Source organism: Corvus hawaiiensis, chromosome 13 (genome assembly GCF_020740725.1).
Source record: "Corvus hawaiiensis isolate bCorHaw1 chromosome 13, bCorHaw1.pri.cur, whole genome shotgun sequence".
In the NCBI taxonomy this organism is placed as follows: domain Eukaryota; kingdom Metazoa; phylum Chordata; class Aves; order Passeriformes; family Corvidae; genus Corvus; species Corvus hawaiiensis.
This window is the reverse complement of record NC_063225.1, coordinates 14,224,031-14,251,075: the sequence shown is the minus strand read 5'-3', so window position 1 is coordinate 14,251,075 and position 27,045 is coordinate 14,224,031. Positions and strand designations below refer to the sequence as shown.

Below are 27,045 nucleotides of genomic sequence, written 5' to 3'. Positions count from 1 at the left end.
ATTAAAATAAAACTTGAGGTGTGCCTGGTTTCCTGTAAAAGTCTAGATGGGCATATTCCAACAGTTAAAGCTTAATTAAATTAAAAATGTGATTGATTGTGCAGGTGTCTGTATTTCACTTAAAACACTAAAACAAACTAGGACAATGGGGAAAAAAACTGATTGAAAACTGCTAAGACCTTTGAATTTATCAAATATGTAAGAGCACCAGAAGTCTATCCTTTTCCAGAGTGAGTTTTTGTTGGGTTATTGTTTGTTGGGGTTTTTAAGTATATCATCCAACCTTTATTATTAGGAAAGAACTTAAATATCTAAATGAAATATTTATTTAAGCTTGTTCACTTAAATTTATTTACATACAATGAGTTTCAGAAGACTGTTAACCAAAATAAATCTCAGTTGGGTAAGACCTTGAACTAGAGAGAGGCTGTTAACCAGAGACACTATTTAAAAGGTAACAGAATTTAACAGCTTTGTGGTACACAAACAAACAGGGGTATTAAGATACAGAATTGGATTTCTCTGAAAATTATTTGTGTTCAAAATTATTTTAACAATTTACAAGGAAAATGTTATTTCCTTATAGTCTTTAAAAACACATTAATACAATATAAACAATTAAGGCTTTTAAAATGCAGAACATTCAGTAGTTGAACTTGTAGATGCCATTACAATGTTGGATAATGGTGTAACATGATGAAAAGGATTTCATTCACATACATTGGTACAAATGATACTGCATGACTAGATTTAATTGTCACGCACCTCTAAAATACAACTTAAAGAGATTTAACTTCTCCCCTCTCTTGGTAAATCCACAGTCATTTACATCAGCTTTATTTTGCATTTCCTTTAACATTATATTTAGAGATCAGGTAAACATTGGGTGACTAAAAGACTCACAGCTAAACTGCTGATTTAACACAGGACTTGCACAGTTCTGGTGGCAGCTGAAGACAGTAGTAATCTGGAAGACTTTTGGAACTTTCTTAAGATACAACAGGGTTTTGTGTGTGGGGCTTTTTAAAAACATTTTGTTGTAAAAAGACCCAGTCAAGGTAGTTAAGACAACAAATACTTGACTTAACACTGAAGAACTTGGGGCAACTTCATTCATGAAAGGGTTCATTTTTGTATGTTCTATCAGTAATTTCTTCATTAAGCTTTACATGTATGTGTAAAAGGTGATTATCACAAGTTGTACAAATAATGGCTATGCAGCTGGTGAGCAGATAAAAGGATAATTGAAAATTATTTTTAAAAACTTTGATAAGAACTTGTTTTGCTGAAAGCTGTAATACAAACCAAAACTGTGTAATTTAACATTAAAGCTCTATCAGGTTATTGTGGGGAAACTGCTGGCAGTATTTCTCACTCCCTTATAAAGAAATTGCTGTAAGGAATTAACATAATACTGAGCAAGATGTAACAGACTTAGAATGTATTTCTGTGGCACAGGACAAGTACTTGATACTTCTATAGTTCTAAGTACTGCTACCAAAGTCGTGAGGCTCAACCTGTAAACAGCGACTACATACTGCAAAAACACAGGGACAAAACATTCACATGTGCCATGACCTATCCAGTACAATCTGACAGCAACCTGCATTAATTGGGGGTGGTTTTGCAAGTACAAACTGTATCCAAACCAGAATCCTGCTTATTTCATCAGTCTGTACTGTAAGTCCCTGACCCGTCATACTTTCCAGCACAATGTTACAGCACTAGTGATTTCAAGAGTTACCAAAACAGAGGTGAAGAAACCCTTGCTACAATAGGTTTGTCTCTTGAAGTCACTGTACCTATGGTCACTTTTTTAAGGGGTTCTCCAAAGTTATTTTTGCTTGCCAGTGCCTAAGAGAAAGCATGTAAGAAATCCAGAAATAGAAGCACACTGCTGTAACCCGAGTATATGGAATGCAAACATGTAATTATTGCAACTACTCATGATAAAAAAAAAAATGCAAAAGCTGGATTACAAGGAGTTTAAAAGTCTACAAGCAGGTTCCTTGGTTCACTGTATCTATCTGCAGTGTCTTGAAGACACTACTATGCTTTTCCAAGCAAAAGAAGGATTTTATTTCCACAGCAATACTTTTTTCTACAGTTAATACAATCAGTGGTAGTATCTACCTGTGCAATTGGCGAAAATCCCTGTATTATTACTTACTTACCTCACAGAGAACTTGGTTTCAAACTTTCAGTGTGAAGGGCTTCACTAAAACTGAATTGTAAACAAAACAGTAACTAATATAAACCAGTTTCTGGCTCTGGTTAATCTGCAATAAAAAAGCCCTAAAATTAAGAGATCTATTGATGCCCTGATACCAAAATACTAGAGAGAAAATTATCTGTTTTCATAGTTATTTTGGAGTTCCCTGTAATATGAGATGACCAAACCCAAGGGTGTTCCCATTACTCAGCTGATTTAAGTTTTAAAAATAATTTAAGACACACCGGTGTTTCTTCTAATTGCAACTTTGACCTTTTCCTTGGCATGTGCCAGTAAGCAGGAACAAAAGCCCACACAAAGTTTCTGACAAAAATACAATTATCCCAGCTTTTTTGGAAACACATTCAGAAGAAATCTAAAAATGTTTAACTAGGTCAGGTGAAAATTCTCAAAACTGATTAGTATAAGCTTAACTTTGAAAAGTTACAGCTGAAGTTTTAACTCAGGAAGCCCATCCAAATTTTGCTAAAGGCTTCAACAAGGAGAGAACGTGAACTTCAAGACAGACCAAGTGTCCCATTATTTCATCCAGCTCTGTGCTGGAGAACCTCAGTTTGTCTCAGCTAAAGGCTTTGGCTCCTGAGACACTATTAGATCAATCCCCATACGCTTCACAATAGGTATCACGCTGGATGGGACCTAAACTGAAATTGGTTCAGCACTAAAGGAAGTTCAAGAGAGTAATTTAAAAAAACCAAAACAAAACTTAGCTGAGTTTGTGTCCCTGTTCACCCCCAATATCTCTGTACATTTGGCTGAGTGTTTGACTCCATCAAACAAGCCCATTTCATTCACTTTTGGCCCCAGCAACACTGCCCCAGCACCTGCTGCCCTGAGTGCACAGCTCGGCTGGAGGGCAGCACCTCAGCTTGTGTCTACACTGATTACAGTCAGAGCAGCAGCGGCCTTTGTTTTCAGCAGTGTTACACTATTTGTAAGCACTATTTAGACTGAGCTAGCAAACATCTCAGTAACTTTGAGTGCTGAAACTTCATTGAAATTGTTCCCTAGGATTTCCCAAAAATAACACTATTTTCTTTGCACATTTTTCTAAATGTGTCTAATTCTGTAAAGTAAAGGCAAACATGGGATCTTGGACTTCTAATGATAATTAACAAAGTATTTAAAGGTTTTAACCTTGAAAAACAAGGAATTGCCCATTTCAGCACATGAAGCTTCTCTATGAACACAAATAATCCTACAAACCAGAAAAAGAATGGGGAAGGCAGATTTCAGCAAGTTCTCTAGAGAGAACTCTCCAGCAAAGAGAGCTCAGAGTGATAGGAGCTGACATTGACCAAAACTGAACAGTGGGCAACTGACATTTAGTAAGACTATTTGGAGCTATCAGAGGATCAGCACAGCTAGTCCTGACTTTAAAGCACAGTAAGAGTGAAGAGCAGTGTGTCCAGGGAGAGACACTGCCAACCTGCCAGGAAATGAACCTGCTGGGCATTACCTAGGTGAAAAAATCCGGCCACTGCACGCTGTGCCACAGCTACTTGTGTCCAAAATAACAGCAAAATTAAGGACAAAGCCTTTAACAATCTCAAGAGGTAGCATAGGAACTTTTATGTTCCAGCCTCTCTTTCCTCCTTAGCAATCCCCTGTGGCACTTCCTCCCCATCAAAGCAGATCACAGCCGAGCTTCAATCCATTGCTTTTCTACCGGCCAAGCTGTGAATGAGAGGGAGCTGTACAGAAACACTGTGAACATCAGACAGACTCTGTGTAAATGATGTGGTTTGAGAAGGTGTCACTCACCTGTCCCAATTTTCCCACTTGACAGTAACAGTCTATTGCTAGTTATACTTAATAAAAATGGATGTGAGGAGGTGCACTCATCAAGATGAAATGCCATTTTCAGGCCTTGCATGTGACGTTTGCTATGCCTGGACTGAAAGGTATGAATGTTTGTCAGTGTTGGATTTTTCTTGCTACGAAGGTGTTGTTTGTCATAGCACAGACGGAAAAAAATAGGAGCACTCTACTGCAACCAAACTACAGCTTGTTATTTTTGCTTTTCTGTAATATGCTTTCTAATGAGGATTCTGCACCAATTAACATGCATTTTCTGAGGCACCTGTTTAATGCTGCAACCTTTAAAAATCTACTCTTACATAAAATAACCTCTTAATTCATTATGTTGTATTGAAGGATGTAGTTTGTATAGATTCTGTAATAAGCATCCTAATGCAAAGAGCTGATCCAAGCAATGAGCTGACTTTGTTACAGAACCAGTGTAGCAGGAACAAAGAAAGGTTCAGTTAAAAATATATCAGCTTTACCTTTTACTCAAGTATTTCCTGCTGAATGCACAAGAAAATTCCATTTCAAGAACTCAAAATTGCCTTTTATTACATACTGGAAAATTTTCTCAAGAGCTTGCGTATACAAGTTTGAAGAAACATGACAATAATGTGAAATACCAAGTAAGAGCCTGCCTGGCAATCCAAGGTTCCCAGCAGAGCCTGTGCTTGCCTTGGAGCTCGTGTGCCTTGAGCCACAAGAGCAGCTCTGCAAAGACACTCTGAACACATTATTTCTTATATGAATTACATGGACAGCGGCAAAATGTAGTTTTTGTCTTGTGTTTAAGTGAATTTTCAGGAATGCTAATTTCATTCTCTGGTGTTACAACCCTCCCTTGGATCTGCTTTTCTGGGTTGCAGATTCTATGAGTGTCACAAGAAAAGTGGTGGATTTGAGCATTTACAAAGTGCCTTATAGAAAAACATTTATCTCTACGGCAGTGCTCAGATTTTTGCTAATTTTAAGAATACTTGTATGTAGTTTTTTTTATGTCACAACTATAACGCAACAACAAAAATTCTATGATTCTGTTTTCTGTGCTAGCATTTATCTAGTGGAAAACAAGTTCTACTCTACTTTTCTGGACACTTTCATATATATTATGTAGGTATTTGGAGCATGTGCATGCTAAATTGTATAAACAGATTTAAAGTATAAATCTATACCCTTTTGCCAGAACATGAGCTGGAGAAAAAAAAAGAAAAAAAGGCAAATGAAGTAGATACTGTCTTCCTGGTACTCCAAGACTGTATTGTGCAATATCATTTTCCAAGCTCACTTCATAGAGATAAAAGCAATTCTGTTCAGGTTTTTTGATCCTCAGATACTGTCAGAGATACAAGCTGTGACAGGTGCTTTTGGAATGGTTACTCCCAGTAGGGCATAAATTAAGCTTCCAGATGTATTTCATTTTGGGTGTTAGGAAGCTCAACTGCTTATAACTTTTGCCACTAACAAGTTCAACTCATGCAGCCCTAGATTTCAGGAATTCTTTACCTTTTTTCCAAAGCTTCAAGACCTGTAAAGAAAAAAGGATATTAACAGAGGACTGTTTTCATAGCATGCCTTCCATCTCAAATACCCTGAAACCCTTTACTCCTTCATTGAAAGAAACTGAATTATCTGGGAGTTGCAACTTCATGATGAGCATTGCATTTAACTCTTCTTCTTCTGGGACCAAATGACAATAATTCCTTTAACTACAGTATATTAGGTTTCAGGCACATCTGTCTGAAACTGGCAATGTTACATGAATTCTTCTAATATGAGCAAGTATCTTAGGCAAAGAGATATAGTCCATAGCCACAACACCTCTATTCCTTCCAAAAGGAGTTAAAGTGGCAATACTGTCACTGAAAATAATAACAAACACTTAGCTTGACATATTTATTTTTCAAGGTCAATAAATAAATGTAAATACACAAATTTGGAAAAATCTTAGTAACAGAATGTTTTTAAACAACATTCTGGCTTAAAGTCTCTGTTATGACACTATTGGAATAGTTTCTTATCTACTTAAAGTAGCTAAGTCATTATGTTGGTGATCCTCCATCACATGAATTTGTTTGAAGAAGTTAGGCTGCTGCAAAGGAAAAAAAGACATCAACCTTTGCTCTGATGTAGAAAATTATCTGAACTGCACACATTGAGTATTAAAATTACTTCTCTGGGCATGACTTTTCTAGAGAAGGTATTTTTTAATTTACAGTTTACATATTAGAGACCTCCTACTGTTCATTACTTCATCATTATAAAATGGAAATCGTAACAAAAGTGGAAAAAAACAGAAGAGGAAAAGGCATGGAAGAAAAGTGATATAAATTGGCCCTTTAGTTAGTAAGACATTCTTCCTTTATCTAATTTTCATTCTAGGTTGGTACCAGATGTGTGTGATGACTAGTTGCCATCATTGCAGCAAGTCTGCTTGAAATAATTGTAAAGTGGCTTTTTACTGGTGGACATGCATTAGAACCCACTTTACAGACATTCTCCAAACACCTGGAAGCAGGAATTGTCATATTCCACCTGGTTGCCTTAGCTTGCCCAGGTTATTCTGTGTGAACACTAAGGCTTAGAGCATGGATACAGAGCTTGTCCAGGAGAAGCAGCCTTTTTCAAAAGTATCTACAAATCGCTAAATAGAAATTTTTATCAAAAGGTTATGCAAGAAGGTAACTGCTATTGATTTAATGGAAGTGGAGGAAGATTTGTGGTTCCCTCAAAATTCATCAAGTGTTCTATTTCTGCATTCTATAAATACTACAAGATGCAACATGTTTATTTGGTTCCCATAAATTAGAAAAACCTGGTTTCCAAAAATTCTAAATTAGTGATTTAAAAAACAAAATATTACACCTGACCACCTTTCAAACCATCTCAGAGAGCAGCTTCACTCCTCTCTCACCCTTCAGAAGTGTGCTTTTTTAAGAATACATGATTTATAAAACAAACAAAAAAGTGTGTTTTTAACTAGAGTACACTTGCTTAAATATACAAGTGGACACGTTAACGTCATGTTAAAGTTCAAGGTACTTCTGGATAAAAGGCAGATAGTTAGTTATTTTAACTCTGCATTCTTATATAGAATAATGATTATTATAGACTTTAGTTTCCTCTCATCATTCATCTATCATATGGAGAGGTCAATAAATAAAAGCTTATCTGGTCCAGTTTACCTACAAGAGGAAAAAAATAATACAAGAAAAAGAAGTTATCTATAAAATTACTTGTTTAACCCTGATAACATCTGAGTTGCCATACCCAGTTTGTAGTTGCAAGAAAAGCAAACAATATTCATCTTGCCTTTTAATAAATGCCCCATTTTTTTATGACAAATTTTTTATGCTGCCTATCAAGTCACATATTCTTGGGGCAAGAAAGCTGGCCAGGAGATGCAGTGATAGCAGTAACAAGTATAAATCTGGGTTCAAAAAAAGAACATACCAGATTCAGAAGCAAAGAAATCTGGACACACTGAGGAGGCAGTGCCCAGCTGTTATTTGGGCTCTTGTGTCGTGGAGATTACCCAGCCTAAGATACAGTTTCATACTATGGAAGCAACACAGAACTCCGTTGTGCTTGTGTACAGACTTCAGGAAAAAGCCTTACACAAAATGAATTACCTCCTTTGTTTAGAGTAGAAGATAAAATAGCTTACTAACTGATGTAATGAGTAATGGATGTCACTATGACACAGGACTTGCCATGAGTTGTGTGTTCAGCTACAAGGTGCAGTATTTCTTATGACTAACTCAAAGCACAGCCGCATCCAACTGTGATTTGGAATTCCCTCTTGAGCAGCACGCACTATGACTTTGAAGAAGTCTGTCTGATTGTAACAAAGTCATCCATCCTCTCTTGGAACATGAACAAAATCCATGGGGTAATCAGGCACAGGCGGCATGTAACAGGTTTGTCTTCCATTTTACTCCTTGTTTTTGCTTCTGAGGACATGCACTTGGCTCCAGATGGGATCCATTTTCTGTTACAAGAGAACACAGCTATTCTTCTCTTTCTCCCTCTCCTTCTCTCGAGGCTCTTTGCGTTTGCGTTCGTTACTCCCGGATTGTCTTGCGCTGGCTGGAGAGGCAGCACCTTGTACCTGCTGTGTAGAGAAAATAGCATGGGGAATAAACCCAGCACTACTGCAGATATAGTCTGAACTATTACTGTGTGGTCAATTTCACAAACAAAATGTTTAAGTATGATGCAAACCAGCAGAATTTAGGTAGGGGTTTTTGGTATACCTACTCCCGGACCTCCAAAGAACTGCATATTAACTGAAAATTAAGTCAGCTGAAAACATATTTCAAGTCTCATGTGTCCCTTTTGTTGTGTCCACCTATTCAGATCAGTTGTTTCAATAAAATATGGTTTCAAACATTTTCTGTCACTTCTGTGTTATTGTACTAGAATTTTTTCTTAGTTTCTCTTGTAAGTACATAATCCACATTTCATTATTTGCAGAGTCAAAGTGCTGGTGTGGACAGCGAGATAATGGTAAGGCAGCAGCTTTTTGTGACTAGAAACGCTTTAATAACTTGGCAAGGGGGTTATAAAAGAGACCACATAAGTTTTGTTAATTCATCATCTATTACCACTGTTACCCATTCATAGTTGCAAATGAGCAGGCTCTTAATCCTGTTCAGCAGGTTCTTCAGTTCCTTCTACCTTTGGCAGCCAGTAGTAATGAATCTGTGTTTTAGGAGTAGGTACTGCTGGTTCTATCAAAGCAACAAGCAGTGCAAATAACACAGCTTTTAGCTGTCAAAATTCTTGTTTCATGCTTAACAAACTTATCAGTTAATGGTTCTGAATTGCTTCAGGCCAAAGATAAAGGCTTTATATAGATTATTTCTTACGTATTTGTAAATAAAAGCAGTTCTAAAAGTCATCAGTGGTTAAGAACTCTCTAAATCCAGATCAACTTAAATATTGCCTCTTGCATAGAAGATGTAGTTAAATTGCATTTTAGCATAGACATGTGCATGAATCGGATTTTCAGAGCATTTTGAAAGCTGCTTATTGGTATGGGATGGAAAGGTCTACTGGGAGAAACTGTGAATTGCCTAATTTGGAACAACGGAATAGATTCACATGAGATCACACTCTGAATCACCTAAAAACGTACAGCAACAAACTTCTGCAAGACAAAATAAAGACATAGCTTCAACTACTATCAAAAAGTTCTTATTTGAATGCTCTTTTGCAAGTAATATAAAATACCTGCTAGTACCATCTTTGTAACCTGACAGATTAACTCATCCCATCATTCCAAATTAAGCAGTATAAATGAAACCCTAGTTTAGACAGTTAAGCCTTTTTAAAGTATTTAAATGTTTGCAATTGCCACATCTACATGCATACTCCAACAATTGTGGCATATTCCTAAAGATTCCTATATTCACCGCAGGCTGAAATATGTACAAGCACAGATGTGTCTGTGCAATTATGAACACTTTCTAAAATTTATTATAATCTGTAGTGCTGTTTTCTTACCTGGACCTGAGCAGCTGCTTGTTCTTGTTCCTGATAGTACTGAGAAGCTCTTCTGTCTTCCTCTTCCTGGAGCTTCTTTGCTAGCTCTAGATCACTGATTCCTTCTGGGATCTGTTCCCAGTTAATCTCTTGATTCTGCTGCTCTTGTTGTAGAGACAATGCCATCAGATAATCCTAAACAGTACACCTGTTTATTAATGCTCTTTCACACAGAAAAGAGTCAAATAGTATCAAGTGAATCTTTCAGCATGTGCAGCTACACAGTACCATCACTTTTCTCCCAGCCTTATCTTCAAATGGAGAACAGGAATTTGTTTCAGAACCTGTCCATAACCTCAGCTGCAGAAAGGCTGAGAACAGCTACTTTACATGTCTACTTTCACAATGCCTAAGTTGCAGCACAGAAAACACAAAAACTAATTAAAAATTTTTCTTTCAGGTTTAAATTCCGTTACCTGGACAGCAGCAAATTATCTTTGTCAGATTTTTATTCTGAGAGAGAGATGCAGTGCTTCAACTTATTAATAAGAATCTTACTCATTTTTCCCCAGTATTTAAAAAATATTCATGGTGATTATTATAAACTTGTTCAGAATGTAAGATTTCCAAGGAACGTGGTCTTGCTCTGTGCTTATGCATTAACTGGTACAACTCAGCTCCACCTCAGACATGACTTCTGCAAACTGTGTGTCTCATTAAGAATAACAAACACCCACCATGACACACAGTCTGCTGTGGGGCTTGTCCTACTTTCAGCCAAGAGGGCAGCAGAAGGCAAAGTTCAGCTACGACAATCTTAATGAGCTGAAGAGAGTTTGTCATGTAGGAAGAAATTCCACAGTCTGCTTCTGTTTCCTTATACAAGGCAGAGGTGCCATTTCACCTGAGTGAGGACTGTGCAGAAGTGGACTCTGAGAGATTAAAATCCCATTTTCCAAACTACTCAGTTAGTCTTACTTTTCCTTCCTCAAAACCACATTAATACTTTCAAGTGGCACTTTTGGGAACCCCAATCTAATTATCTAAAGGAGTTTTATAGTCCCACATATGCATGAATATACACACATACACGTCTGTGGAATTATACATAAATGTGACTAAAAATCAGTACTAACTTACAATGGAAAGGCAGAAATCCAGTACCTGATCTATTTGATCCTGCTGCCCTCTGTAGACAGTTTCAGGGTCTGATGGAGGCCGCAGGTGGAATTCAGAGTCACAGAAATTCCCGTCACCATCCACATTGTGTAAGCTTTCCCACACAACCTTCTCTTCTGTAAGAAAGCCCTGGTCTGTCACCAGCAGATAAAGCTGACCCTATACAGAAGAACAAGGAAAACTTGTTAAACTAAAAAAATTACTTTTTACAATCTAAGTAGCAAAAATGATACAAACGTTGCATTCCACTACAACATTCATTTAGAGTTTTTAGCAAGTTTAATAATGAAGTAAATTAGCATACAGCATTAAACCACCAGATACTAGCATTCACTGCTAAATTAACAGCCACACAATTTCTGCATTCCATCTTGCAACTCTTTATTCTTAATGAAAGTTCACATTGACTAGAAATTAATATAAAACATGAATATATATATATGAATGACTATATTGATATATATCAAGCTATATACCTTGATAGCTCTTTGGAAACACAACTAAGAAGTAGACTTAAAAATTCCCAACGAACTCTTTAAATCCCAGAAGCAATCGTATTAAATTCCAAAGGCAAGATACAGAGACAAAGATGATCTTTCCAAACAATCCAAGAGGCATTACCTCAAAATGGCCACATCTCAGACTTCATGTTTCATAATGAGTTTTGATGGAATTTGAGATCTGTGTCAATTGAAAGCTCTAAATTTAAGATTCTTTCTATCACTTATCACCAATAACTGCTTTTGTTGGCATTTTAGTGTTTTTACAATTCCTTAAGGCCAAATTTCTTGATTTCAGAGTCTGAAATTATAAAATGGGCTGGCCTGGAGTTAAGGAGACAATGCTAACAAGTGCAAATACCAAGGTACTGGAAGGATGAAATGTAAGCTTAGGCTGAAGGAGTGGGAGAGGAGCTGAAATCAAAGGGAAATTACCGAAGTAGGCCCTAAGTAAAAGGAGATGGTGCTGCGCATCTGAGGGACAGCAAAGCAGCACAAAATACCCCTATTTAAACTTCCATTTAAATCAATCCATTTATCTCATCCTACCCTTTTTATCATGTTTTTAGAATTATACTCCAAATCAAGAATGTTGTTACTGACCACACAGCACATTAAGACTGAAGCTTCCATTAATATTTACTGAATGATCAGACACTCAATACAAAACTTGTAGCAGTGGTTTAGCTGTAAAAATCAAAGCAGTTTATTGTGACAGACACAAAAATTTGCTATTTGTATTCCAGCAGCACACAAAGGGTTCTCAAAGATTGCTGTACTAAAGTTGTACCAAAGCAAGAGACAGATCCTGTTCTAATGATTTCTAAGGCTAAACAGGCAAGAAATGGAAACATTGTCCGCATTCAACACATACAGAACAAGCTCCCTGACTTCTCTGAAGTCATTAAATGACTGTCTAAGGGAGATGCTGAAATTCCAATCAGATCTTGTCAATCCCACTCTGTTTACAGCCAGCCCTCCTGGGGCTGGGAGGTCACTTGATGTAATCAAGATATTATTTGAAGATTCACATGCAGCAATTATTCCAATATTACCTAATACCATAACATGCACTTATACACAAGGCCAAACAGAATGGACAAAAAGCCCAAACCAAAACCGAACAGGTAACACTACTGTACGTTCAAGCTTTGGAATGGGAGATAACCAGCACAGGGGGGCTAACCAGACATAAATACAAGTGTCAGCAACAAGTCTGATCACATACCATGATCTAAGAAATCATCTTTCCCTTGGAAACCTGCCTAAGAACTGAATGATACTCCTGACACCTAAAAATTACCCAAAGAAAATAATATGAAGTAATTTCACAGTATTTCCAGTTTGCGCAGAATACCTATTTCATAATATTTTGTATATAAAAAGTCTTCAAAAAGATGTAAAAAAAAAAACCACCCAGAATTTTTAGGATAACATGTATTTGAACTTTTAAGTTTTATTTTGAACAGTACATTGACTCAAAACCTAAAAAACAGGGTGGTGTGTGTGCCTCTCAGGTGTTCCTCTATTATGCCATACATTTTTTACAGCCCATAAACTGTGTAGCTTAATAATAATACTGAAATAGGAAAACTAATATTTTCATAATCTCCAAACTATTATAAGCTTTATTTTTCCACACACAAATATTAAGGTATATCATTGCCTTTATGGAATTAGAATCTAGTATCTGTCATCTAAGGATGGATTAAAGCTAACACTTGTTTGAAATAGAAACCTGTTTCAAATCTTAAATAAAATTTATATTCTTACATTGTAAGAATTTCTCAGTTGAACACTGTAAAAATGTCACATTAGAGTAAATAATAAAAAATAAATGTAACACAGCTCCCTAATGAAGCAATAAAATGCATTACTTATCACCACATTACCTAAACACCACCACTGCAATTCCAACGCCAATTGCATAGCTTAAAACATTCTGCTTTACTTGAACAAGCTTAGCAAACCAACAAACACAGGCTCCCTAGTACCTGATAAGAGAGAGAGAGTTCCTGTTTACATTACTGGAGTAAAAGAACAATGGGAAATCACAGCTCAGCGATCCAAAGTCACCTTTCCCTTGTTTTTTACCAAGTTCTCTGATCTCTACATCATATTAGTATAATTAAATTGAATTCTGCAAAAAAAACAAACAAACCAAAACAACCAGGACCCTTCACAATATTGCTAATATTCATGGCACTTTTGTCAGTAATTTCATATATAAAGTAAGAGGTGTTGGCTCTCTTGCTATGAGCTGTAATGTAGCCTCTCATCATGGTTTTGTTCCTTCTACTTGCAACAAGAAAATAGAGGCCCTATCTACAGGCTGGCTTTGTAGGCTCAGTTTTAATACCAGGCATGTTCTCTTCCCTACGCTAAAGGCACCTTCACTGGCACACCCGGATTCCAGCAAGGCGACCCTGTGATCCAAGAAAAGCCTTTTATCCTCTGACCTTTATGCTGCCTCTGAGCTGGAGCTGCACCGAGCAAGGCCACGCCTGGTGCCAGGCAGCGGCCGCCCTTCCCAGGCACTCGCCAGCTCCCGGGCTGGGTCCGGCTGTCAGGGACAGGGACACGAGGGACAGCGACACAGCACCGGCCTGTGCAGCTGGGACCAGGGCACAGCTCAAAAGGCTGAGCAGCACACTGGGCTCGGGTAATGAAGGTAACCAGTGCACACAAAAATGCCTTTCAAATGCCCCTTGCCAAGAACAGTATCACACTTTATAAAATGTTTCTACCTACACAAAAATCTTAACTGGCCATTTCTAAGGTATTACCAGCTTAACTTTTAGACTTGTTTTAAATGTGGAGGTTTTTTTAACAAATACCCAGTCTGATGGGTTAACACTGCCCATATACCAGCACATAACAGACAGCAAAAATATCTACTACTAACTATCGTCAATGGGGAGTAAAACAAAAAAATAAAGAAAGTCTCAAGTGCACAACTACTGTAGACACAGTTTACTTTAACAAAGTTATGAATAATTATTTACCTTAAGAATCACTATCTAGATATTGTAGACTAACGCCCAGATTTTACAGTTTCACATATAAAAACCTTGAAATAAAGCTGAGGATAAAGCAAGATTATTCTCCTGAACAGGGATCTTTCAGTCTTCTGGTTTGCACAAAAAAACCAATCTCTGAAATGCACAGATGTAGGCTACAGGTGATATTTCTAGACCTCCTTTCCTTGGATAATTTCATAATCAGATTAAATTATTAAGATTAATGTTTCTAAACTACTTGTTCTAATGCCAATTACCAAGTTCCCAGCAATTTAGAAAACTGGAGAACAAAACCAAACACCTGTCCAGTAAATTCATACAGTAAAGACAAACATTTTAACCCTTATGTTTTAAATAGTATGTAAATATTCTCTTGGACTTCTGGATCAGATCCCTTCGTTTTTGTGAAGATGTTTTAAGTTGATGAATGAGTGCTCTTTAAATTTTCTCTTAACAGTTAAAACATTCAGATATACTAATATAAAAAAGATTTTTTTAAAAGCAGATACTATTGGATTCAGCGTAACCCTCAGCATAAGAACTGTACACTTACTAAGAAATTGAAAAATAAACATGTTTTTATGCAGCTATATTCATTGTCTCTACTGTGCCAATCTTAAATGCCCAAGGAAAAAGTGCAATTACTGTTATGAAATACACTTTGTATTGGAATAAAAGTATCTGTTGAGTTCTGAAGCAGAAACACAACATTTATGAAGTAGAAAACACACGTACTTAAAAATCCAAAGAGGTGTCTTGATACTTTTCAGTAAAGAACACAGGTTCTATTACAAACAAGTCTGTGGGAAAACGTTCCAACTGAACTAAGATCTTACCAAACTGATCCCCTCTTTACAGTCCTGTTTTTCCTTGATCTAGGGAATTATCATTTGATGTATTTATTATCTGCATAATGAAAAGCAAAGGCAAAAAAATAAAATCGCATTTTTAACTGCTGAAAATTATTACTGTATAATCACATGAGCCAAGACTATGAGTATGCAATCAAAGGGACAGGAAGTAAGAAAAATGACTACTTGGGCAAATGGACAAGGTATTGAAATCCAAGTCCTTTCACTAAAATACCAGCCTTAAAAAACCCACACTGAACTTAAAAGATATCCCCAGTGTACAACTCATTGTATCAGCTGTACATTAAAGGTGCCAAATAAAAGTTGAAGCATTAGCTTAATTAGAATAATAATCGCTAATTACTCAAAGTGTGTTTCTAAAAATATACCAATTTTATTACATGGACATAACTTATTAAGTGTGTAATTCCCTTTTAATTAACTCGGCAGCTGCTTTATTTACAGGTTTCCATGTATTGATTTGGAGGGGAAAGAGGGAAAGGCAGTATCAGAGAAAGACAAAATACTTGCATTGTTCTTGCTCTAGAAGATCTACACCTCCATTTTCCCTGGCATATGTTGTGTCTCCAGTTTTCCCAACTGATGGACTTTTCTCCATAGTCCAGCTACTGCTGACTACTGCTCAAACTGTGAGGAAACTGCATCTGCAGAGTGAGCATTAAACCCAGTAGATGGAAAGTGAAGCAGTTGAAAAAAATCTCAGCTCTGTAGTAACAATGCATTTGGCACTCACAGAGTATCCTGGAGGTCCAAAAATTTCTGGATAGCTGATCTTGGCTAAAAGACCACGTTAAGTCTATCTCTGACTTGATATGAAAGACCCCCTAGTCATACAGCTACTGCAAACAGCCGGGTAGGTTAGAAGCAGACAGAAGAGTTACTGCTGGCCATTAAACACCAATTTTAAAATTCTTTTCTGTCTTTATTAAAACAAGTTTCTTGATATCTCAAATTCTGTCATGTACCACTCACCAGAAATCCAAACCAAAAATGAACACTGCTTACAAGCAATAACTTCAGGAACTAAACCATGTAGATAACATGGAAATTAAACACTAACTACATGGGAGGTCCCCATAGTGACTGTGAAAAACAAGAATAATGGCCTCTATTTCAAAACTCAGCATTTCAGAATTCTAAGACTTCTCAAAAAGCACAAGCTGAAAACCACTGTGACTCAGTAGCAGCAAACCTTAAATATACAAACAAATAACACTCTTCTTCAAATATTTTAACTTTGTATTTCTTAGAACCTGGATTTAGTTCTTACAGGTAAAAGTCAAGATACAGATTTTTACTCACTGCCTTAAACTGTTCTGTATTATTACTGTTGGTTAAGGATATTTAACTGATTGAAACATTGCGTTTTATTTCTATAAGGAAAAAGGATCTCAACTGAGAAATACATGTTTACAAGTACGACGCTGATAAAGCACAGACAAACACACACCAGGTTCTGGCCTTCTATCTAAATACTGGGCTGCAAAAGACTACAAACAGTCTATGTTTTATAAAACTAATCTGTATTTATAATCCACAGGTCAAAGTGATACTCAGTGACTATATTTAACATAAATAATATTTTAGATTTTAGAGGCTTTAATAGTAACACAAAAATGCATTATTTCCAGGAAGATTTATGTATGTTATCTGGAACATCCTTTAAACAAAGTAAAAGAGGTATCCTGCACTTCTAGGTACCATTTGTATGCAGAAAGTACAGCTGTGCTTTTACTTAGTATTTTCTTTTTTGAAACCAAACTGTTTTGAGGTTGGGGTTTGTTCTTCCCTCCCCACTCCATAATGAAAGCATAAAACAATGTACAGGCTTGCTTCACGAGCTACTACCAGCTAATCCAAGAACTAAATTTAGAAAAGCAGAGAGGAGAAAAACTATAAAGTTTTGATTTAAATGAGCTGCATCAGGAAGTGTAATATTTGACCACAAACAGATACATTTCATAGCTTTTGGTTATTTAAATGGAGGAAGGGAGGAGAAAGATCCTTTTACTTGCCCTACTGCTGTAAGAGAGTGGCATTATAGACAGATTTAAAACAGATGTCAGATGTACTCTAATCAGAAAACCAAATGTGTTACCTGCTTGTAGAGTTAATTATTATTTATCAGGACTGTTCAGACCTTTAGCTCAGCTTATGAGTAGTTACTCAAAACTCCAAAAATTAGCATTGACAGTTAATATTAACAGGGGGAGGAAAAAAGGACTAGTAGTGACAAATTAAAGTGTCATTCACATGAGGTATAAAACATTATCATATAATGGCAAAACCAGTGGTTTCTTAATCTTTTTGCATGTTACACACCTCTTTTTTTCTTCTTTTATTACCATTATTCATAAGTACAAGTGTACATGAAATTGAAGTCTTATTAAATAACAGATAACCAAAACAGAATTTTAAGTTCTATACAAAGGTAAAAACTCATACACTACCATCCTAGCAAAAGTAAAGTTGTTTTAGCATGAGGATGCTCCATAAGCCAAGCCAGATTCTCCATTCCATGGAGGAAGGAGTCCCAGCAGCACAAACCAAGCTGACACTTGCTTTTTGTATCCTGGAATACTCCTTTCACAATTGCCACTATTTTGCTTCCCCAGATTCAGATTAAAAAAAAATAAAAAAATAAAAAAAACCCCCCTCTCTTCCCTAACAAAGGGAACCAATTACTGTAGCTCATCTCAACTTCTCCCAGCATTTGGGATTTTGAACACGGACCTATTCATCTACTGGTCCAAATGTAATGCAAACTTTTAGATCCTCAGAAATAAGAAATTAATTAAATGAACCATATCATGGCAACCACAAACTCCAAGAAAATTCAAGCCATGTAAGAAGTGTATGTAACTATACATAACCACAAAGAGTTAACACAGGGAGCAAACTGAACATAAAGGGAAAGGCTACAAGAAGATTTAATGTAGTAATGGATCCCAGTGTCTAAACCACTGTAATCAATATTTCCCAAGTAATATTTGCTACAGACCTTACATTCACTGTAAGCAATATTTACATATAACAACCTGGAATTTAATTCTATTTCAAGACAGTGAAAAACCATGATTTGCTTTGAAAAGAGCACACAAAACCCAACAATAAATACAAAAATGTTGAATGTACCTTGTATTTGGTCATGGTGCTAAAATGGTTGTTCCTGAAGAACACACAAAGCTCTCCCTCCTGGACAGCTGAAGTCAACTCACACAATCCATGGTATGTCAATTGTGTAGCTGTGTTATTTAGAAACTGCTCAGCTACAAACCCTACAAAAGCAACACATACTGTTATGTGTGTCTATTACACATTTGCTAATGTAAGACCTGGTAACAATAGTAGTATTTCTCCTATGTCCCCCCTACATAGATGTCCCCAGATTTCCACAAGTCTTAGGGAACACATTCAGAGAGGGCACAACAAGTTTGAAAGTTCTAAAACCACAGCATTGTAGACAACCCTTCTCATGTTCAGAAACGCTATATCCACTTCTAGCACTACTAATGTTTTATCTTGTTTTAATGGAGTATATAATTCATATTCCAATTACAGGAGATAATACATAGCTAAGTTGAAATCTGAATGCTGCCCAGGGAAAGCACCACACAGACATCAGCACACAGAATGCAGCTCTTCCCACTTTTATCTCTACTCAGCATGACCCACATGGAAAATATGTGACTTAGATTTGGTAGGGCACATACTTTGATAAAACACAGTAAAACATCACCCACCTTCACTAACCAGCTCACTGTTGTCTGACTGCTTACAAGAAATTATCTTCTCCACCAGCTGATTGTAACTGCAGTTACCAACTGCTTTTACTATGTCCGCAACCTGCAGCAGGAAGGAACAACACGGAGAATTTACCTTTGGGAAGAACAGAACACAACTGCAAGCCAGTGGCAATCATGAAGAAGACAATAGGAATTCAATAAAGATAGAGTGTTAACCCCTTAAAAAATCGAGGCCAAAAAGTTTTAGCCCAGAGTGCTACACATTTTGCTACCTCAGACCCTGTTTTAAATCCTTGAGTTAACCCTTCGCATCAAAAGCTAAAGCAGAAGGAGAACAGGGCATGAGTTAGATCAGCTGGGCCAGGGTAAGAGAACAGCAACTCTCACCAGCAAGGCATGAAAAGAAAAACTCTTAGGCATTATTATTCCAGCCAAACTCACCAGTTTCCCCCTAAGTTAACAATATCACTGTATTGTTTATTAAATAATATAATTAAAAATAAATTACATGTTTGCTAAAGATGCAGTTCTCTCCAACCAGTTCCATCCTCCTCATTTCTCAATAGCAGTGACTAATAAATCAGAATTAAAAAAAGGAGGAAAGTAACTTCGTTATTCCTTCCAAGTGTTCTCTAACAAGCTTTCAAAAATGACACCATATCTGGGGCAATTTGCTACTTCCCTGAGAAAAACAATTCTCCTTTACAGAGTCATAGAAGGCTTTTAAAGTAGTTTGACTATAGACCCAGGCTCTGCAAAGTTCCTGCACTAAAAAACACACTGTCAGTATTCACTCCTCAATTTTTCTGACTAGATTTAAAAATTTCATTACCATAATCATTACTGACTTGTTAAAATTCTAGAATATCTCCCCTCCCACCAATAACATTCAGAATAACTTTTTAAAAAAATATTTGAAACAGAGTAAATTACCTGAGGGTCCACTAACCATCCATGGTACAAGGGGATATCAAGAAGATCAAACACTATGCATTCAGGTGTGTATTCAAATACTCGAACACCTGTGAACTTCACATTGACATCCAGACCCGTCTGCAACTTATGTAGAATTGCCATTGCATCACTCATATTCTGACAACAGAAAAGAAAAAAGAACAGATGACCAAATAGAGCTTTGTACACTTGGTAGTTACTCTTGTAACCCCTCATCATTTAGTACTCATCAACTCAACACTTCAAAATAAACAAAAATTAAAAGGGTAAATTACATGAATAACTTCTATGCACATTCACGCTACACATTCTCATTGTGCCAGAAGATATTTGAAAAATAAGAATCTCCCTCCAATGACTTCTATCTTACTGCTTCTTCTTTTACACCCAGTTTTGACTTTTAGGCAGCTCTGATTGCTTTTAGGTCTGTTTCCCAAAGCCACAAGGCAGATGTTTGAAAGAAAACTGAATTATAAGGGAATCTTCAAGGGACTTTTCTTGATGTTTCTTCTCCCCTCTTAAGCCTTCCCTTACAAGTCAGGCTGAAGTACTTGTCACTACATAATGAATGAACAAAATGATCGACACAGACCCACTTGACAATTCTAATTTCAGGGTTCAGTACTAAGAATCAGAGTGTTAATTGTTCACCACCTCTTTTCTTTCATAAAAAAACATTTTCTGTCTTATTTTGGGCATACCTTTAAATGGCCTGTAGATTCTACTGTAGAAACAAGGCATGAAAGTAGCACTTATTATAGTAGTGATCCCAATGGAATCCTAAGGAGAATTATCAAGTTATGAAGTTCCAATCACAGAAAGGAAAGATGAACCAAAGAAAACATGCTTTGTGAGACAGTTATCTTGAACCAACAGATAAAAAAAAAAATTTCTGACATGCAGGAAAAATAATCTTCCACTAAGTGAGAAAAGCCCACAAAGAGTACAATTAGAAAGTCTTTGCAAAATATTCGGGGAAACTGAGGGACTTTTTTGTTTGTTTGGAGGTTTTTGGGGTTTGCAACATTCTGTTGCTTAAGAGGAATTCAGGCTCACAACAATGGGAAAATAGCATGACAAAGACCAGAAATACAGATAGGACAGGAGATGGAGACCACAAAGATTCACAGACTAAAACCACTGACAGCTAAAGACAGTTGCTTCTGTTGTCTTCTGATCAGAATCTGCACTTGAGCATGGCTGCTGTAAATGAGAGTTTTAATGCTTGTAGCCTTTTAACTGCACTGTTCTGTCAAGTTTCCATGACCAGGAAAGTAACAGGTCCCACTACCTTACTACACGTTGCTTCATCCTACTGACAACTTTGCTATGTCACAAGGTTTAGAATTTAGCAAGACTTTGAAGTAATTCTTAAAACTGGCTTCAACTTTTAAGTTTTTATCATTTTAAAAGCAAACCAAACCACCTTAACAAGTGCATGTCATTAGTAGGGACCAGATATCAAACATAAAAACCTGTCTGAGATGTTTTGAAAGAAATTTTGCCATAATCTTACTCGGCTAAATGAATAAGAGGTCCGTAGTAAGCCAGCACTAGCCATCCACAAATTCAGATCATACATCTACAGACAATAGTTGCATTTATTTTGTAATGTTTACTTTGTAAACAAAGCAGGATTACATCAAACAGACCAGAAAACCACAGAAGTTTCTCACTACAATTTCAACATCATCACTTCTACTTTAGCTATTTTGGAACCTTCAAAACAACTTAGAAGATTTCTAGAACAGAAGGCTTCTTTGAAATTACACAGTTAAAAACTTAAGGTATGTGACATTTATGTAGTAAACCCATATATTTGAACATAAGAAAGCTATAGAGGTTGTACTTTCACCAGGCATAATAGTTTTCATCACCCTCCTGTAAGTTGATTATAGCTATAACCTTCTACAGCACAGAACTGTGCAGAAAAAAATAGCCAGTTTTGTTATTACAAAAGTAATTCCTATTATCTGATACAAATCAATCTCAAGTTACTTGATTTGGTTTTCAACACTGAATGAGAGCAAGAAAAAATGACCTAAGAATAAACAGAACTACCTCAAAACCTTATACCTATTAAAAAATTCAAAATCACTTTTCCATGAGTAACCAGACAGAGCTTGGAAAATATATACTAAATCAATATTTTTTAAAATAATAGCATTATCTTTAGTATAGAAAGACTTCTGTGATGACATACAAATAGTGGCTAATGCAAATAATATTGCCTTTCATAACATGGCATCAACCTTTTTTTGTCCATCACAATGAAGAACAAAGATCTCTCTCTCTTACTCAGTTTACATCCTCAGAGAAACTCTGGCAGGCACCACAGAACAGAGCACACTGAAGGACATGTAACAGAAGACTTCAAAAAGCAACCACTCTGTTATATACTTTTATTAGTACCTTTGTGTTACAGTTCCTCAATAAAAGCCAATTACTTCATTACGCTCATAACAGGAAAAAAATAAAAAAGTCTTGTGTTAATAGATACTGAGTTTTTCTTCACTAATAGCACATATATAAAAATGATACTCTACATCAAGCCCAGAAAAAAGCAAACTACAAACAATGGTCTGTATGCTTCTCGTTTTTAACAAGGTGACAAACCCTAGGTGAGGAACGCAGTTTTAGTTTCTTCAGACATAAGCAACTGTATCTTAGGAGCAGTTCCTTACCTGCTCATAATTAAGTCGCTGAATTTCAGATATCTCTTTAGGTTTTGCGTCAAGAATGTAGTCTCCTAAAAGAAAGCAAAAATGAAATTAAATTTATTCCACAATCAAAGCTTCAACATTTCTATGAATACTTCTGACTGAAGCTGACTGATAATAAATACCACAACTCCACAACTGAAGTTTTCTACCAAATTAATGATATCACATTGTTTTCTAAACTGAATTATAATTATGGAGTAAAATATGAATATAAAAAACATAGTTAGATAATATTAAGAAATAAAATTCAGATGGCCAACACTGTTACTAAAATAACATTTCATCATCTCTTGGGGTACCATACCAATCTCTTCATTATTCAAAAACTGACTTCCCTCTGTGCTTCAGCTGAGAAGTATAAAAAGGTCAAACTGTTCACAGTAAGGTATGTAATTCTGTACACAATCAAAAAGGCAACCACTTATCCCAACTGATACTGTAAATGTTTTGCCATGTTTTATACACCAGCAATTCTATAAAACTTGTGCTGGTTTTGCGTGGGGTATAGTTAACTTTCTCCTCAGTGGCTGGTATGGGGCTGTGCTTTGGATTTGTGCTGAACACAGTGGTGGTAATAGAGAGATGTTTTTGTTATTGCTCAGCAGGGCTCACACAGACCCAAGGCCTTTCCCGCTTTTCGCAGGGCCACGCTGGTGAGGGCTGAGGATGCACGGGAGGTTATGAGGAGACAGAGCCAGGACAGGTGACCCCCACTGACCATAGGGATGTTCCAGACCACACGACATCCTGCCCAGTATATAAAGCGGAAGGAAGAAGGAGGAAGGGGGAACACTTGGAGTGATGGTGTTTTTCTTCCCAAGTCACCGCATGTGACAGGGCCCTACCCTCCTGGGGATGGCTGAACACCTGCCCGCCTGCAGGAAGCAGTGAATTAATTCCCTGTTTTGCTCTGCTTTTCCGATTAATCTGTCTTTAACTCACCCCACAGGTTTTCTGCCTTTTACCTTTCCCATTCTCTCCCTGATTTCACTGGTAGGGGAGTGAGCAAGAGGCTGCCTAGGCTTAAACCACAACACTTGTATTCCACCTTTGTCTACAACACAAAGGTAATAAATTAGTTAACAGTTAATCAACATGCTGAGGGTCAAGATTTATAACATCTTTAGAGGCTACTATCCACTTTTGAGATTTTATTTCAATGTTTTTGTACTTATTCCCTAGCTCCATTACTAAACTCAGAAAAGTATCATTATAGGGTTCCTAACTTATACTCTTTTAACTTGAAAGTGGTTGAAGGCTGTTTTGTTGGGGTTTTTTTTCAGCTGTGGAAGAACTGTAACTGCTAATCCTGTTGATTGAATAGGAACCTAAATAATTTGAACGCAATTTTATTATTCAATTTAGTAAGACAATTCCAGAAGCTAATATATGCCCTCAAGAAAGAATTATATAGACAACTGGAATTACGTAGTGACTTCAGATAGGATTATGCCATCAATGCAATTATAAGAAATGTTTAGACATGAAGCAAGATTTACTTTTTTTTAAAAATTATGTAGGTAACTTTTTTATTCAACCACAAGATTCAGCAATTTGCTTCTGAAAAGAGCAAGTTACATTCTTTAAAAGGAAAAAGAAAATACAGTAAGGGTTTCTTCTCCTGCTTAAGAAAAATCAAACCTAGCGTATTAAGTTCAAACATTTTATGTATGTCAGGCTACAAGGGAAAGAAAAGTGGTATATACATCTTAAGCACTATCACAACTGCATTTTTAACACCTGGATCATCGGGGGTACTAAAGTTTGAGCCCTGTCAGATAGAAAGAGCTGCAGTTTTGCTGAACGCGTGAGTATGATACCAGAGTAGTGCCTGCAAATGAAACCCTTATCACTGTGAGGACTACATTAACTTTTCTTCTTATTTTAATTGGGTCATACTTTCAAAGATTAGAGTTACTGCAGACAATTAAAGACAGAGTTGACTTACTAGAGTCTGTCAATTGTAGTAACACAACACTGTAAGAGACATGAATAATTTTAAATCCATCAATGCATTGGTGCACTAAGCCACACCAACTGCATCAACTAGACCAATCATTTTGGAAAGCAGTACAGAAAACTTCTAAAAGCAGTTAAGGAAAAGCATGAGTAACTGAATGCTGTAAGTAGTTTTCTTGGATCAAATAAAAAACTGAATAAAATAGTAAATAAACAAAACAGTTCTATATTACTACACACTATGAAGTGTAACATACAAGTTAAAGCGATTTATTGCAATTACCAACCTAAGTATTCCATCAGCTGTTCAGCTGTTATGATTTCCATCATAGGTGGCAGTTTAATCTGTGAAAGTAAAAGTATATTCTCTTTAGAACGCCAAAACACTACAATTTTAAAAGCATCAACATGGTATTTCTAACAGAAGACTTCTGATTACATTTTCCTCACCAGTTTATAAGGCTATTAGCATACTGGACCTCTACTAAACAGCAGCCACAAGAAGAGATTAAAAAGGCATTTTGGTTTTTAGAGAAACCACATGCACACAGCACTTTCTCCCACGTGGAGGTCTCTGCATAGTGCTCCCTTCCCCTATCAAAACACTTCTCCAGCATCCGCCTCCACTTCACAGGAGCTCACACCACTTGCTGCAATGGCTCAACTACAAGCACCCAAAATTAACAGACTGGGAACTGCTAAGAAAACTCCATCTTCCTCAAGTCTTTGACTACTTACCTTCATTAAAATTCTTAACTGAGTATTAGCTCAATAAGTTCCTGCGTACAGACAAAGTTTTTAAAGGATCTAGTGTCAGTAGCTGCTGGGACAGGGAAGCCAAAGACTTGTGCAGGTACAAGGAAACAACCTCCCAGCCTCTAATCCCACAATCACATTCCAAGGGTTTGGTTTAGCTCCACACAGAGCAGACCAGACACGCAGAACTCTGTGGTGAGGTTTCCATTCCCCTCTTCCCTGATCTATTCCCACCATCACCACTGGCTAAAACCAACCACCTTGGCACCAGCCAGAGCTAAAAGTTCCTGCATCCGCATCTCTTCCAGCATCCTGAGTAAATGTTTTGGTTGAACGCTTCCTTTTACTGCAGGGAGAAATGCAACAGCCAAAGGACATGCTTCTGGCAATCTGAAGAAATACCACAGGCAGATATAGACTTCAGTGCACTCAGTTTTTCTCCGCATAAATGTGAATTTTATTTTTCTAGGGTTTGGGGTTGGTTTGTCTGGGGGTTGATTTTTAACCTCTCTCTTCAGTTTTTAATCTTCTCATCCTATCACTCTCCAACATCTTACCACTGAAAGTCAAGAAACTCTGGTATTTATTATAGTGGGAATTTTTAAATTAAGTTCCTCAATACTGATCACTGCTTTCCTTGACGCATATAAAAAGACATGATGTGAGACTGTTAACTCGTGTTTGAGATTTAATAGGTTCCACCTACTTTTCTGGTTGCAGAGAAGAAGGAAGAAGTAGAAAACCAGGTGACAGAAGAATATACATAAAGCCCTTGATGCAGCACCTCAAACTCAAAAATACAGTATAGCAACACACTATTCACACTGTGATGGAGAGGGTTTTCAATATGAAAACTGAGCTATTTTAATAACTTTGCAGAGAAAATGAGGTGTGATTGGGCTACATGTGTCTTATCAATTTTAATTATATTTGACAAAAGGTAAACGTGTTAAATATATGAATTCACAAGAAGTTTCATTAAATTTGGAAGAAGAAAGAGACCCAAGTTAATACAGCTTTGTTATTTGTACTCTAAGAAATATGTCCATACTTTGGTTGGATATGGCATATGCCACATATGCCAGAGATGGTGGGCATATAAAGAAATTGATAGTAATGGGATCTGGGAAAGGAATTAAAGAAGAAGAAAAATCTGTCATGGAAGCATAGGCACATGTTTTTTTGAAAATATTAAATGAGTAACAACTGATTGTAACTCGCAGAAATTCTTAACTCTTCCCAAAACTAATGCTCAATAGGCTAAATGCTTTCACACTCCTTGATCCCATTCATAACATTCATATTGAGTATTCACATAAATATATTGAGCCATGTAAACAATAGGACAAGTTCAAAAAGCTGCTTCTTAAACTCCCAGTTGGGATTGGCAGCATTCAAGTCTTAGCAACACTAGCTGTGCGCACCCCTGAGCCAGGTCTGGCTCATCACAGCTCCTAAGACATCGAACAGCACCGCCTTCACCAGCCCTGCCTGAAGTGCTGCTGGCACTACAAACAGCACAGATGTGCCAGTATAATATGAAGGAAAATGAGCATTGCTCTCTCAACTGTTAACTGGGCTACTGTGATGATTCTTTCAGGACTGAAGCTAGCTCTTTCTGTTATTTATTTAAACCATTTGTATCAGCTCAGCCAGCATTACTTGGGGGTTTCTGCTCTGCACCACATTTGGAACCTCTAGAAGCATGCCTACACGACAAACAGCAACTCTAAAGCACAATTACATGGCTTGCCTATATTTGAGCTCTATGCACAAATAGCACTACATAATATTTATATCACTGGTTAACAAC

At 36.8% G+C, this 27,045-nt stretch overlaps 1 protein-coding gene across 2 annotated transcripts in view; it reads right to left on the bottom strand.

The window, feature by feature from the left end:
* Nucleotides 1-303: 303 nt before the first annotated feature.
* The window catches only part of MINDY2 (MINDY lysine 48 deubiquitinase 2), a 32,813-nt gene continuing 6,071 nt past the window's right edge, over nucleotides 304-27,045 (bottom strand). Inside the window, exons 2-10 of one of the 2 annotated variants that reach the window (XR_007206591.1) lie at nucleotides 24,764-24,821; nucleotides 22,479-22,543; nucleotides 19,774-19,932; nucleotides 18,838-18,940; nucleotides 18,230-18,372; nucleotides 10,688-10,861; nucleotides 9,545-9,718; nucleotides 7,490-8,150; nucleotides 304-5,564 (exon numbers count right to left, since the gene is read on the bottom strand). Coding sequence is in view for 1 of the 2 variants with exons in the window: in XM_048317923.1 (XP_048173880.1) it covers nucleotides 8,031-8,150; nucleotides 9,545-9,718; nucleotides 10,688-10,861; nucleotides 18,230-18,372; nucleotides 18,838-18,940; nucleotides 19,774-19,932; nucleotides 22,479-22,543; nucleotides 24,764-24,821 (996 nt within the window). In the remaining variant the exon portion in view is untranslated. Of the gene's footprint in view, nucleotides 8,151-9,544; nucleotides 9,719-10,687; nucleotides 10,862-18,229; nucleotides 18,373-18,837; nucleotides 18,941-19,773; nucleotides 19,933-22,478; nucleotides 22,544-24,763; nucleotides 24,822-27,045 lie in introns of both variants that reach the window. The other variant, XM_048317923.1, reaches the window with a different exon arrangement.